This window comes from Mirounga angustirostris, unplaced genomic scaffold (genome assembly GCF_029215605.1).
Source record: "Mirounga angustirostris isolate CCGP_5_RB_7025 unplaced genomic scaffold, mMirAng1.0.hap1 SCAF_3, whole genome shotgun sequence".
In the NCBI taxonomy this organism is placed as follows: Eukaryota; Metazoa; Chordata; class Mammalia; order Carnivora; family Phocidae; genus Mirounga; species Mirounga angustirostris.
The window spans coordinates 173,608,465-173,624,066 of NW_026991711.1; the positions used below are offsets into that span (position 1 = coordinate 173,608,465).

At 38.3% G+C, this 15,602-nt stretch overlaps 1 protein-coding gene across 1 annotated transcript in view; it reads right to left on the bottom strand.

The window, feature by feature from the left end:
- Positions 1–13,821: 13,821 nt before the first annotated feature.
- The window catches only part of ABCA12 (ATP binding cassette subfamily A member 12), a 169,646-nt gene continuing 167,865 nt past the window's right edge, over positions 13,822–15,602 (bottom strand). The window contains exon 53 of the mRNA XM_064585792.1: positions 13,822–15,112. Within this exon, the coding sequence (XP_064441862.1) occupies positions 15,005–15,112 (108 nt within the window). The 3' untranslated portion in view covers positions 13,822–15,004. The remainder of the gene's footprint in view (positions 15,113–15,602) is intronic.

The following is a 15,602-nucleotide window of genomic DNA, read 5'->3' on the forward strand; positions in this document are numbered from 1 at the left end:
GGGTAGACATAAGACAATTTGTAAATATCTTCATGAAAGTGGAGAAAGGTCCCATACATATGTCACACTCTTCCTCATCAATTTCTTTTCCTCCCTCTATTTACTACTGTTTTCCTACAAACTTTCAAGGGTGACTGTGGGATCTGTACATGCCAATGCAGACAAAACTGGGGTGCGATATCTGTAGAGAATTTAAAAATAATAATAGAACCAACTGTAAGACATTGTTTTTTACTTTCACTTAGCTCCAGCAATTCCAAACAAGGTCAGTAATAAAATACTCCTACCCGAAAACATCTTCTGTTGATATAAATGCTAAAAATTGAGGTGGTTACTACTGAGTTTTAATAATAAATATATGTAAGCTTCAAATTTTATCCAGGGCACCTGGGTGACTCAGTGGGTTAAGCATCTGCCTTCCGCTCAGGTCATGATCTCAGGGTCCTGGGATTGAGCCCCGCGATGGGTTCTCTGCTCCGCAGGGAGTCTGTTTCTTCCTTTCCTTCCGTGCTTGCGCTCTCTCTCAAATAAATAAATAAAATCCTTTAAAAAGAGAGGAGAAAATTAGCAAGTGGAAAAGTTCTGGAAAAAAATGTGGAAGAAAAAGCCAAGGTACTCTTCAGTTTATAACAAACACAATAGGCATATGTGGCAGGAGAATGACTCTGAAGGACAGGGCATTATTTTAAGAATGGATTTGCTATATTTCAGGCAATACAATATATAATTCTATCTATGGAACCAAAGACTAGTATAAATCTGATAAGACTGTAAGGAGTTACATATTGTTTTTGAACTTTTTCAGTGAGATATCAATTATCCATAGAAGAGAGAACTATTGATCTCAACCATGACTGTACATTGGAAACCCTTGGAGCCCTTTTAAGACTCCCATTGACCACACCATACCCTGATCAGTTGCATCAGATTTTCCAGGGAAGGTGCAACTCTGGAATCAGTGTAATTTGCCCATGTAATTTTGATGGACAGCTCAAATTGAGCATCACTGAGTTAGAAGTCACCATAATAAAGTATGCCAAAAGTAATTTTCTTTTAAAATATTATACTGTGAAGAGTGACCTTCACTCTTAGATTTTGTTGAGAGGAAAGTTGAAATAGGATTTTTAGGATTTATCACATTTATTCTTTCATTTACCCATCCATGCATCCATTTATTCAACAGGCACTTATTGAGTTCCAATATGTGCCAAATTGAGCTGAGTTTATCATCGTAAATTAGGGAAATTATTTTTTGAAGACAAAAAGATATACTTTTGATCCTTTCTTGTGAATATTTAACCTGAAAAAAATGAAGCAAAGGAATAGTTTCATAACAACTGCAGTTCAGACTAAGATGGAAATGATTTTGTCAATTAGCGGTCTTCTGTTATAACTCTTTTCTGCTTGAAAAGATACCTTAAGGGGAATGGGCTTAATGAAATTCAGTTAAGGGGCTTCCTGGAATCAATAAACTGCATAGAGGTCATTATAAAACCGTTACATTAAGCATAAAGGGTCACCACGTCATCCATAAAAAATTTTGCTTTTATGATTTTTTCCCTCTAGAAGACACACTATAAACAAAAATGTCTTTAAATTTGTATTGATTGCAAAATTTGATAGCTGAAAAAAAGCTGTGGAACCAAGATATTAATGAATGTTATCATTTATGCAGAACTTACCATAGGGCCTCTTCTAAGCACTTGTGACATCCATGCAATCCTCATAACAATCCTGTGAGGTAGATACTAGCATTATCTCCACTTTTAAAACAAGGAAACTGAGTTACAGAAGGGCTAAGTAAAATGTCCAAGGTCACCCAGCTACGTCAACTTGAAGTGAACCTCAAAACTGGGTGATGAACTTCAAAACCGGGAGTTGAACCAAGACAATTGTTTCCAAGGTCAACCTCTAGTCTCAAAGTGTGTCTGAGGAGCAATCCTGGGCTTCATACCTGACCTACTCATCAGTATCTGTGTTTTAATAAGATTCCTGGGCAATTCATATGTATACCTAAGTTTGGGAAGCAATTCTCTAATCCTTGTTTTATGCTATCTCTTAAATCTGATATGGTCAATTTTTTGAGCTAAGTGTAGATACATGTATGTGCTGTTGGTATAGGCTGGCATAATGAGGAGCCCAGTCAAGAACACAGAAATAAGGCACGTTAGATTGTCTTCTAAAACAATTGTTCTCCAGTTTCCCTGTAGATAAAAATCACATGGGTGCTTGTTAATAATACAAATTGTCCCCTAATCACTGACCTACTGAATCAGAATCTCCAGGGAAAGTCCTGAAAATCTGTGTGTGTGTGTATATATAATTATTATTATTTTAAGATTTTATTTATTTTTTTGACAGAGAGAGCACAAGCAGAGGGAGTGGCAGGCAGAGGGAGAGGGAGAAGCAGGCTCCCTGCTGAGCAGAGAGCCCGATGCAGGGCTTAATCCCAGACCCTGGGACCATGACCTGAGCCAAAGGCAGATGCTTAACTACTGAGTCACCCAGGCGCCCATATATATGTAATATGTATATAATTATATATAATTTTATATATATATTTATATATATAATTATATATAATATATATAAATATATATATATTTAATGAAGGGCCCTAAGTGATTCTAATTATGAGGGAAGTTTGGGCACGTTGCTCTGAGTTAAGTTTTATAATCAATAAATAATGAAGACACAAAATCACTACATTTGAAAAACTGTATCTTGATTGAAAGTGCTGTATTATCATGTCTAAAGAAATAAGTTTTGTCAAAAAGGAAGCTTGTTGGTCATAGAAGCATTGAAAAGAGCTTCTCAGAGACAAAAGACAACAGGACTCAGGGCTCACTCAGCCCTGAGCTGAGGGAAGAAATTTTCCAGAATGAAGGATGGGTCTTTTGAAGGTATATCACACTATGGAAATGGATGCTCCAGGCTAGAGGCTTGATGACATTAAATGTTGGAATCATATAATTAACTCAACTTGACCTGAGTCTATTCTCAGCAAGCAACCTTCTGATGAAAGCTTGAACTTCCTAGGCAGTGTGCTTGAGGGGAGAGAAAATGCATCAGCTGGGGGATAGGAATGTTCAGTTCAAGTTCTCATTGTAAATCAATAATCTGACACTCATGTTTTATCCATCAGTGTTCTGGACTTTAATGTGCAGTCCACCCATGGGAGATATGTCCCCTTTATGCTGTAAAGGCATGATTCTGAGCCTGCAGAACTGAGGTGTAGTGAAAGTAACACAAGCCAGTCTGTGTGGAATGATCTGTCTGGATAGACCTGCTGTAGCCCTTTCCTTTGGAGCTTTTTCTCATTTGTCTCTCTGATTATCATGTCGTTCCCGTGTAGCCCGAGGCATGTATCTGCTAGGGGGTGGGAAGATTATAGAGGAGAAAATTAGCAAGTGGAAAAGTTCTGGAAAAAAATGTGGAGGAAAAAGCCAAGGTACTCTTCAGTTTATAACAAACACAATAGGCATATGTGGCAGGAGAATGACTCTGAAGGACAGGGCATTATTTTAAGAATGGATTTGCTATATTTCTTTGACTTTCCTCTCTCTGACCCATTTAAATTAATAAGCTAGCCTGGAAAACTAGAGAATGAGTTCAAGATCACAGGGTTTTCTTATAATGAAAAGAAAATATTTTCTGTCTTAGGATTTGCTGTTCCTTATGGAAGGGGGATCAGATGTAGAGAAAGCTTGCCTGCTTTCTGTTTTGGGGAATTAAGTGTAGGAGAAGGAAGAAAGAGAAGGTAAGAGGAGAGGAGAATGAACATAATGATAATTTTCTACTCTCTGGGTTTTGCCATGGGAGCATGGGTGTCCTTGGGTGTTAAATTTTCATCAAATAAACTTAATGTGTATTTCATCAAATAAACTTAATGTAGACGAGCTGCTGTCTATCACTCTGGGATAGGCATCATCAAAGTAAACTAGCCTGAGCAGGATGGTACAATAAAGGAGTGTTGGGTCTCAGTGTAGCCACCTTCAGTGGAGCGTGGCGTGGTCCCTGCATTGAGAGCAGTGTTCCTATCATGGTGTCCCCCTGGGAGGACCAGGTGACCTCTGAGCTAAGGGTGAACTGCTCTGCTCAGGGAGAGGAAGGAGTCAGCCAGGAAGTACTATCAGGCTCTGACCAAGCCAAGAAAGACCAGATTACACGTTATGTCAGTACAGGCTTTACTCATCAGTCCTATGGGGAAAATAGTACCCAAGAAGCAGGGGGCATTGCCCACTCCAAAGACTATCAGAGGCAGAGGGCGCTATCACAGGCAAACTTGACCCTTTCCTGCCCCAATAAGAACATGTGAGATCCCTCTTCTGATGTAACTGGTAATTTCCCTCCCACTACCACCTATTTCTCTGCTCCCCTTTCCTTTACTCCCTTAAAAAGTTAACTATATACATCATGTCCACTTTACCTCCTATCTTTTATTGCACTCATTTCTGAGGCTTTCTTACCTATCATTCCACAGAAACTTCTCTTGTCAAGGACACACATGAATATGTCAAATCAGATGGCCAATTTTCAGTTCTTATTTTAATTTACTTAGCAGCTGCCTTGACAAGGTGAGTCCCTACTTTTTTTTTTTTAAGATTTTATTTATTTATTTGAGAGAGAGAAACAGGGGAGGGCAGAGGAAGAGACAGAGGGAAGGTGAGGGAGAGAGAATCTCAAGCAGACTCCATGCTGAGCCCTGAGCCCAAAGCGGGGCTTGATCTCACGACCCTGAGATCATGACCTGAGCCGAAACCAAGAGACAGATGCTTGACCAACTGAGCCACCCAGGTGCCCTAGTCACTCTCTACTTTTAAGAAATACTTTCTTGACTTGCATGTTACAAAATATTTCTGGATCTTCCTCTCTCCCTCAAAAACAGTATAATGCCCCAGGATGCTCTCTTTAGATTGTTTTTCTGCTTTAGACACACTCACCTCCCTGAATAATCCCATCCAGAATTGTAGCTTGAGTTTCCATCTATATACCAATGACTTACCCCCTGTTGTCCAGTATGGACCTTTACCTGAGCTGCAGATATATAGATCTATCAGCTCACTCAACATTTCCTCTAGAATGTCTAATAAGCCTATCAAAGTTAATGTACCTTAACCCCAGTTCTTGATTTTCCCTCCTAAACCTGCCTTTACCTCTCCAGCTTCCCCATTCTCCAACAAATGACAATTCCATTTACACAGTTGCTCAGGTGAAAACCCTTGAATTCATCCTTGACTCCCCTTTTTCTTACACATTCCTTGCTAATTTGGCAGTAAGTTATATTATAACTTTGCCTTCAAAGCATATCCAGAATCTGGCCATTTCTCACCATCTCTACAACTACTGCCTAATTTTGCTGCACTAGTTTCCTAGATTGGCCTGACTTCTGCTTTGCCTCCCTACAGTGTGTCCCCCATAGCTGCCCAAATAGTCCTTCAGGCTTGGCTGGATTCTGTGGCTAAATAAATGTCGGCAGGACTTGGTCCATTATTCTGTTTGTCAGTTCTGCTTGTCTCTGCTTGACTTCATTAGGGATGCAAGCTCTTTCCATGTTATGGATAAGATGGGAGCCCCAGACTCATCTCTACCCAGTTTAGCAATCCCAGGAAAAGGAAATATCTCTCCCTCCAAAATTTAAATATTAATTTGAGAATGATTGACTAACTTCACTGGGTCATATGTTAATCTCTAAACTAATAAAGCAGTCAAGAGAAATCAGGTACTCTGGCCATCCTGGGTCAGGTGCCCACCCTAATTGCTGGGATGGTATGGGGCCACCATCATTGGCAGCCTCATGGAGATAACCTTGCATAGGAGCAAGAAAACCACAGAAATCAGAAAAGAGAGACTGGGAAAGAATTTAAGACACACACAAAATATTACTAGGTACTATAATCTAATACATGTGTCTGTTGCTTTAAGTGAGTTATTTAATCGCTTTGATCCTATTTTCTCATCTGGGGCAATAACACTTCGTGGGGTTCCTGTGAGGTCAGGTGATTTTACACATATAAAGTTGCATTACAAAAAATGAAATTATATACCTTATAATATAACTTAGCAATTATTAAATTGAGATTAGTCCATCAGTGGCTGATAAAATATGGATCGGTCCAAAGGATGACCTTCTATAACTTATAACTTAGGTATGGACAAAATTTAGTAAAGGAGTTAATATCTTATCTCATCCCGAAGACCAGGGTGAATAGGATCGTTAACAGCATACTTAAGTGAGTAATGAGTAATGAGTAACTCTGGGAAGGATTATTTGAAGGAAGAATGTTATCAACAAAGTTGCAATGCAAGTATTGACCAGGGCTATTTATCATTTGCATGCTTAATTGGAGAGGAACCTGTCTCCAAACTCAGGTGATTGTTAGCAGCCTTCACATGCTTGCAGTTCATGGGACTGAGGGTCTCAGTTTCTTGCTAGCTGTCAGCCGGAGTCCAGTTCCTTGTCAGTTGTTGGCCAGAGGCTGCCTTCAATGCCTTGCCAAGTCAATCTGGCCTCTTATTTCATCAAAGCCAGCGAGAGAGAGAGAGGCTCCTAGCAAGGCAGATGTTATAGTCTTGTGTGATGTAATCACCTTTGCCATATTTTGTTGGTCAGAAGCAAGTCATAGGTCCTATGCACACTCAAGTAAGAACTGATGGCTCATGAACATGAGAACAGAAGGTGAGGATAAATGGGGGCCAACTTACAAGGTCCATTATACTATGACAGCCTATTTTCTCTCCTTAGATTTGCAAAAGAATACTACTATTAATTAGAAAGTGTTTAACTCTCTGTACTCAATAGATAACATATTTTACACATGTAGGTCGTATTATAGATCCTCTATTCATGGAGGACTCTTGATACGCTAGACAGGTCATACTTGCTAAGATAGGTTATAAGCTCCCCTTTTAATAAGATAAATTATTTAATAAGATGAGCCATACTTTAGTTTCATTCTCAAGGAAGGGTTTTGGGAAGACCTCTGTAATGGGAGAATACTTCCGAAGCTTTACCTAAAAAGGGATCAGGTAAGTTCTTAAAGCAGGTTAGTGTAAAAAGGAAAATTTTTAGCTTAGTTAATGTGTGTTTGTCCCTCTCGCTAAAGAATCTGACAGAAATTTATAGGATTTAAATCTCGAGTTATATCTGAGGTTTTCCTTTGCTAGGACCTTCCATTTGTTTCATTCTTGAACTACCATGTGCATTTGTTGGGGCATCTTGCTTCCAAATTTTTAGTCCAATAATATTTAATTAACAAATATCTTCATTTACTGGCTGAATTGTTTCAGACAAAGGAAAGGAAAACTTCTCTGGTAGTACTAAATACTTCTTTTGGGCTGGTTATTGGAGCTTTTGCCTTTGAGGATTCTGAGTTGCCAAGAGCAGTAGTTTAAGTGGGAGGCTTTCCTCTTTTCCTAGAGACTTCTCAATGGGCCCCAGGTAACAAGAATTGAAAATCTGTTTTGTGGTATCAAAAGGGCCACTTTGGACAGAAATTGTTTAGGGCATATACCATTTCATAGTGCTGGCTTCCTTACACTGGGAGATTCTGTTTCCCTTTGAATGGAATAATAAAACATAAAAATGAAAAACAGATATAAGATGGGGAAATAAATAAATCAAATAACAAAATTATTTGCTATTGAAAACAACAGCAAAATCCCAGTAAGTACCAAGCAAACTCTTTTAAGTTAAAATAAATGTAAATGTTTAGTAAATCTTTGTATGTCTAGTTAACATGGTTGGATTTCTTTGTGAGGAATTTCAGAGGAGGCAGAATTGAAGGCTAGGGTTTTTCCAGAAGGTTCCTGGGGGGAAGAGGATAGTCAGGGACAGGGTCTTTTCATTCATGCCAGAGATCTGTGTTGCAGTAGTCAAGGGAACAGTAATTAGGGCCCCCCGGGGCCAGTTCACTTACCAGGTCAACACACACATAAATATATCATACCTAAATTATTGGTGTACTTATGTATCTAAATCAGCATAGTCAATCTTTTTCTTTTCTTTTTTCTTCTTTCTTTTTTTTTCTTTCTTTCTTTCTTCCTTCCATCCTTCCTTCCTTCCTTCCTTTCTCTCTCTCTCTCTCTTTCTTTCTTTCTTATCTATGTCAGAATATAGTTCCTGGAGTCAAATTTACTTTGTTGCTGTATTATTCTGGAATAGATAACGACCTTTTCCCAATTTCCAGTGGGAAATTGAGGTTAATAGAAAGGGGTTAGTAAGTTGGAAGTATGCTGTCAGAATTAAATAAAAATACAATAAATATGGCACACTTGACCCAGTGTTTCACACATAACAATTGTCAGTAAGTGGTAGCTGCTGTTATTATAACTATATAACTTAGCTTGGTATTTCCACTTTGCAACAAGGGTGATTAAGCATCACTCTATCTGGGTGAAAAGTATTTTATTTTAAACAGTATTTTTATTTTAATATCATTGGGAAAATGTTGTATTAGGCAATACTATCAATAAAATAATAGTATGTCCAATGTTTGGCATTTTATTGATTTGTGTTTTATGTGGGATCAACACTTTAATTTAAAATATTGGCCATCTGCATATTTTCCCCCAGCAGTTAACTTTAAATTTTCATGGCTACTCTTCTAAAATTAAAAACAAACATAATCACAAAAAAATTAGAACAAAAATTATGAAAATATTTCTAAATTGACATGGACTTCTTTGGTCTTTCAGAGATTTATTGAGCAACAACATGTGGATATTGTGCTGGATGTGGGCAATACAAGGATGAAGGAATAGAGTTCACCACTCTAAGGAACTTAGAATGTAGTGGAAAGAGGAAGGCAACACAGGATAGCTTCCTGCAGAGCCCTGCACAAAATGCTTTTGTAACAGAGGATAGAACAATTAGCTCAGCCTGAGGTTTTCTGGGCAGGTTTCCTTAAAAGGAAAACACAGTAGAAAAGTGGTAACTAAGATTAAGAGCAATTTCTAGATAAAAGCTAAGTGGGGACAGGGAAGGGGTCTTTCAAGAAGAAAGTAGTGTGAGCAAAGTGCCATAGAACCGAAAAAAGGTCTAACAATAGAAAACAGCAAGAAATGCATTGAAGTGGGAGCACAGACTACATGGAGAAGAGAAGTAGAAGCGTTGGGAGCTGGATAATAAAATACTTTGAGGATTGGTTAAAGAGCCTGCGTTTCATTTTACAGATTACAGAAAACCAGTCTGGGTTTATAAGCAAGGGAGGGATGGGATTAATTTCATAACAAATGATGTCAAAGGAAATAATATCATTCACTTTTAACTTGCCTTATTATATTTAAAAACTTCATCGAGAAGCTTACATTAATGAAGCAGGCAGGCCTCCAAGGTCCTGTGGGGGTTAGGAGAATGCAAACCTGCTCTGTCACCCCTACCCTCGCCCAGGAGGACACCTGCTGTTCGAGTAAGGGATTATCTCTGAGGAGAATGGATCCATCATTCAGGCAGAGAGCATCATTGGAGATAGTTGTACATATCATTTTTCTATTCTTCTGATTTTGCACCAAATGTTTTAATATTCAGGTTTTATAGGTGAATTGAAGACTGCCACAATCCTCAGAAGTAATTCACATAACTCATATGAAAAAGCAGATTCTGTTCGTGTTATCCAGAGTGGACGCAGTCCTCCAAGAACTGGGAATTCTCAAAACATTTTCTCTATTGCAGAGAAATCCAAAGGGATGTGGGTTCAAACACGTTTTGATGTATGTTCCTTACTTATATGTAAAGATGTCATGAAACTCTTATGCCGTACATCCTTACAGACAAAAAGACAAAGAACAAATAATGGGCAGAAATATACAAAAGCAAAGCATTAGAATTCTGATTCCCAAGAAGATACCAAAATCCTCCCACGCTAGTGGACTCACTGTAATATCTAATCTGGAATAAAGCATCATCTTTCCTTTTTCTTCTCCATGAATAAACTACCCCTTGGGAAACTTTACCGCATTTCAGAGATTTATGCTGAAAAAGGAAGCTTGTTTTTCATACCAATCATGCCAACTTCTTTTTTATTTCTCATTCGTTTATTTATTCATCCATTTAACCATCAAATATTTGTCGAGTGCCGCAAATATTCATTGTGTGTGTGGGTGGGAAAATTGGGAAGATCAAAATAGATTTTCTGTCCTCACAGAGCTTCATGTCTAAATGAACATTCAAATCAAAGTGCAATGTCTACAGTGTGGAGGCCAGCTCGGGCCTCCCTGCCTATGGAGGGGTAGATAAGATTGGTTGCGAGCCCCCAGATCCATCACCTATGGGGTCAGAAGCTCCACTCCGCATATCCAGGCCTCTGTCTCAGGGTTGCCTCTGACTTTAGGCTGCTCTATGGTGAAGCAGTCACTGTTTTGCACTTTTAAAAAAAAATTTAATTCCAATATAGTTAACATGCAGTGTTTTATTAGTTCCAGGTGTACAATATAGTGATTCAACACTCCCATACATCACTCAAGTGTTCATCACAACACGTGTGCTCCTTAATCCTCATCACCTATTTCACCCATCCCCCCACCCATCTCCCCTCCGGTAACCAGCAGTTTGTTCTCTATAGTTAAGATTCTATTTCTTGGTTTGTCTTGCCTTTTTTTCCCTTTGCTCATTTGTTTCTTAAATTCCACAGATGATTGAAATCATATGGTATTTGTCTTTCTCTGACTTTTTTCACTTAGCATTTTACTCTATAGATCTATCCATGTCGTTGCAAATGGCAAGATTTTATTCTTTTTTATGGATGAATAATATTCCATTGCACATATATACCACAACTTCTTTATCTATTCATCTATTGATGGACACTTGGGCTGCTTCCATAATTTGGATATTGTAAATAATGCTGCTATAAACGTAGGGGTGCATGTGTCCCTTTTAATTAGTGTTTTTGGTTTTTTTTGGTAAATACCCAGTAGTGTGTTTACTGGATTGTAGGGTAGTTCTATTTTTAACATTTTGGGGAAACTCCATTCTATTTTCCACAGAGGCTACACCAGTTTGCATTCCTACCACCAGTGCACAAGGGTTCCTTTTTCTCCACATCCTTGTCAACAGTTGTTGTTTCTTGAACTTTTGATTTTAGACATTCTGACAGGTGTGAGGTGAGAGTTCATCGTGGTTTTGATTTGCATTTCCCTGATGATCAGTGATGTTGAGCATCTTTTCATGTATCTGTTGGCCATCTGGGTGTCTTTTTGGAGAAATGTCTCTTCATATCTTCCACCCATTTTTAAATTGGATTATTTGTGTTTTTTTGGTGTTGAGTTGTAGAAGTTCTTTATATATTTTGGATACTAACCTTTTATTGGATATGTCATTTGCAAATATCTTTGCCCATTTAGTAGGCTGCCTTTTAATTTTGTTGATTGTTTCCTTTGCTGTGTAGAAGCTTTTTATTTTGATATAGTCCCAATAGTTTATTTTTGCTGTATTTCTCTTGCCTCAGGAGACATATTTAGAAAAATGTTGCTATCGCCAATGTCAGAGACATTACTGCCTCTGCTCTCTTTTAGGATTTTTATGGTTTCAGGTCTCACATTTAAGTCTTTAATCCATTTTGAGTTTATTTTTGTGTAATGTGTAAGAAAGTGGTCCATTTTCATTCTTTTGCTTATACCTGACCAGTTTTTCCAATACCATTGCTTGAAGAGACTATCTTTTTTCCATTGGATATTCTTTCCTGCTCTGTCAAAGATTAATTGACCATGTAATTGTGGGGGTTTATTTCTGGGTTTTCTATTCTGTTCTATTGGTCTATGTGTCTATTTTTGTGACAGGACCACATTTTTGTGTCTGTTTTTGTGACTTTTGATTACTACAACTTTGTAATATAACTTGAAGTCTGAAATTATGATCCCTCCAGCTTCACTTTTCTTTTTCAAAAGTGCTTTGACTATTCAGTGTCTTTTGTGGTTCCATATAAATTTTAGGATTGTTTGTTCCAGTTCTGTTGGTATTTTGATAGGGATTGCATTGAACGTGTAAATTGCTTTAGATGGTACAGACATTTTAACAATATTTGTTCTTCCAATTCATGAGCATGGAATGTCTTTCCATTTGTTTGTGTCCTCTTCATTTTCTTTCATCAGTGTTTTATAGTTTTTAAAGTACATGTCTTTCACCTCTTTTATTCCTAGGTATCTATTATTTTTGGTGCAATTGTATGGGATTGTTTTCTTAATTTCTCTTTCTGCTGCTTCATTATTAGTGCATAGAAATGCAACAGATTTCTGCGCATTGATTTTGTATCCTATGACTTTACTGAATTCATTTTTCAGTTCTAATAGTTTTTTTTTGGTGGAATCTTTCAGGTTTCCTATATATATAGCATCATGTTGTCTGCAAACAGTGAAAGTCTTACTTCTTCCTTACCAATTTGGGTGCCTTTTACTTCTTTTGTGCCTTTTGTTTTCTGATTGCTGAGGCTAGGACTTCCATTACTATGTTGAATAAAAGTGGTGAGAGTGGATATCCTTGACTTGTTCTTGACCTTCAGGAGAAAGCTCTCAGTTTTTCCCCATTGAGTATGATGTTCACTGTGAGTCTTTCATATACGGTTTTTATTATGTTGAGGTATATTACCTGTAAACCTACCTTGTTGAGAGCTTTTATTATGAAGGGATGTTGTACTTTGTCAAATGCTTTTTCTGAGTCTACTGAAATGATCATATGGTTTTTATCCTTTCTATTATTGATATGATGTTTCATGTTGATTGATTTGTGAATACTGAATGACCCTTGTATCCAGGAATAAATCCCATTTGGTTGTGGTGAATGATTTTTTTTTAAAGATTTTATTTATTTATTTGACAGAGAGAGACACAGCAAGAGAGGGAACACAAGCAGGGGGAGTGGGAGAGGGAGAAGCAGGCTCTCCGCAGAGCAGGGAGCCCGACGCGGGACTCGATCCCAGGACCCCGGGATCACGACCCGAGCCGAAGGCAGTCGCTCAACCAACTGAGCCACCCAGGCGCCCGGTGAATGATTTTTTTAATGTATTGTTGGATTTTGTTCTTCACGTCTTTCAAAGAAGACATCCACCCATCCATTCCTCAATTTTTACTTGACACTCATTAGTAAGTGTGGTTGACTTTAATGAAGATTTAGTAATCATGAGGACAGTTCACAGCATGGTTGCACAGTGAATGAATGTGAAAATATATTTGGATATTGATGGTTTTAAAAGTCCATTCAACCACTTCACCTTCTCACTGGACTTTAGTCTCTCCCTTTAATACTCAGCTTTCCCTGCTTTCTCCTTCCTCCACTTCTCTCCTTGCCCTTTGCTTCCCTTCTTACCATTGCTCAGCAACAAGCAGGCAACCAGCCAACACCCACAATAACAAACACCATGAACAAAAAACAAATCCTTTTATTCTTTCATGGAGGCTGACCACCTTTTTTTGTCATTTGGGCTCCTGAAGACATCCATGCTCTCTGAGTTACAACTTCTTCTCCGAAAGCCTTATCTACATATTATACTCAATACAGGCTTTTTCTATCCTAAGAGAAATTCTATTGCCATCTGTTAAGATGTGTATTTTTAGTCTGGATATGTTACAAATTAGGATGCATGTTCTGACAGAAAAGTAGGAGGTACAATAAAATACAGTATTAAAACAGAGGGACTGGACTTAAACTGAGGAAGTAGAAAAGGAAAGCTTCTGTGAGAAAGATTAACATTTCTGAGGACTTTTAGCATAGTCTAGCAACAAAGAGGAGGGAAGAACATTTCAAGTAGTGGGTCTAGAGATGGGAAGGGGTTTGGTGCACTGGAAAAACTGAAAAGAGGCCAGCATGGCCATACCCTAAAGAAGAAGAAGACAAAGAAAGGAATGAAGGTGGAGAGGTGAGCAGGGACCTGATCACATGGGACCATGTAGGTCGTATGACTCCAATTTTTAGGTTCCTGAATCTTCTCTAACAAATGAAATGACTTCATGAATTATTTTCCTAAACTTTGAATTTATTGGTTTTTGAAACCAATACAATCGTGCCAAAGTTGACAAATGTGCATACACACACACACACACACATGCACACAAAACACACACACACACGTTACATAAAACCCCATCCCCAAGGGCCATATAATTTGGCATTATTATGAAGTCTATCCTATAGCCATATGCATGATTCTGGGTTAGCCAGGTGATTAGCTGAAATTTATCTCCATATTCATTTTCTCTCCACAGGAATGTTTCCTGCAAGAGAGACCCACAACATGAGGGTTTCTGTAAGAGCTTAAAAAAATGTTGCCTGCCGGCAGCACATGCATTTCCTATCAGTTTTTAGGATTTGTATCTGTTCAGCTGACACACCCATTTCCCGTGAAGAACAAGTAGCTTTTGCTACTTTACTACTGTTAAGGCCTGGCAGGAATAAATCAAAGTTCTGTTTACCACCAGGGTAAACTGTCTCCTATGGCATTCTTGGGGAAAGGCACTCTTTTGGGGTTCAGCATATCCCCACATATTTACAGGCACTGAAAATGACATACCATGTACATTGCAGACCTTGTGCCCACTGCTTCCTGCCATTGTTAATCTCTGCCTGATGATGATGCTCATTCTGTTGCTTTCTGGAAATAAATTATTTTGTTTGTTCTCCTAATTCTATCTACCCCAAATTATCTTACTTTTCTTCTCCACTCTTACTTTTCAGCTACTAATAACCATGCCTTTTAAGCTGTCTTTTTATTAAAAGTAATAAATTAAGACATTTATCTTCAAATGGTTTCCCCTTTGCATTGTAACCACCAATATATACATTAGCACACTCAGAGTATTGAGTTTACCAAAATTCATTTCGGTAGCAACATTCACTGACTTTAGAAAAAAAACTTTCCACTTACAGTTAGTTACTTGCTACTCTTACACAATTGTACCTTCCATAGAGTATACGACTTTAAAATGAAGATAGTTTGAGGAAGCAGTATCTTCTGTGGCTCTTCTTTAAAAGGAAGCCATTGGCCATTTGCTGAGCTTGATTTTGCTGGTGGTATTACAGTTCTGTCTGGTCATCCTGTGAGTCAACGCTTATGGTGGAAACTTGGCTACTGGTATCAGCAGTTTCATAGGACTTTTGGTCTTTGGCAAAGTTGATGAAAACCTGATTTTTCAAGGGAAATAAACTCGTTAGTGTTTGGTAAGCCAAACGAAGAAATAAGGTTAATTCACACACACACACACACACACACACAGTGAAAGACAAAAAAAAAAGAAGAAAACTAGATATTATAGGGATATGTCCACACAGAAATGCACACTTTCACTAGTATTCCTTTTAGATATTCAAATTTAACTGGGTGGGGGGCTGTTGCCTGGATGGCTCAATTGCTTAAGCATCCCACTCTTTTTTTTTTTTTTAAGACTTTATTTATTTATTTGAAGGAGAGAATGAGATAGAGAGAGCATGAGAGGGGGGAGGGTCAGAGGGAGAAGCAGACTCCTTGCTGAGCAGGGAGCCCGATGTGGGACTTGATCCCGGGACTCCAGGATCATGACCTGAGCCGAAGGCAGTCGCTTAACCAACTGAGCCACCCAGGCACCCCTAAGCATCCCACTCTTGATTTCAGCTCAGGTTGAGATCTCAGGGTCAT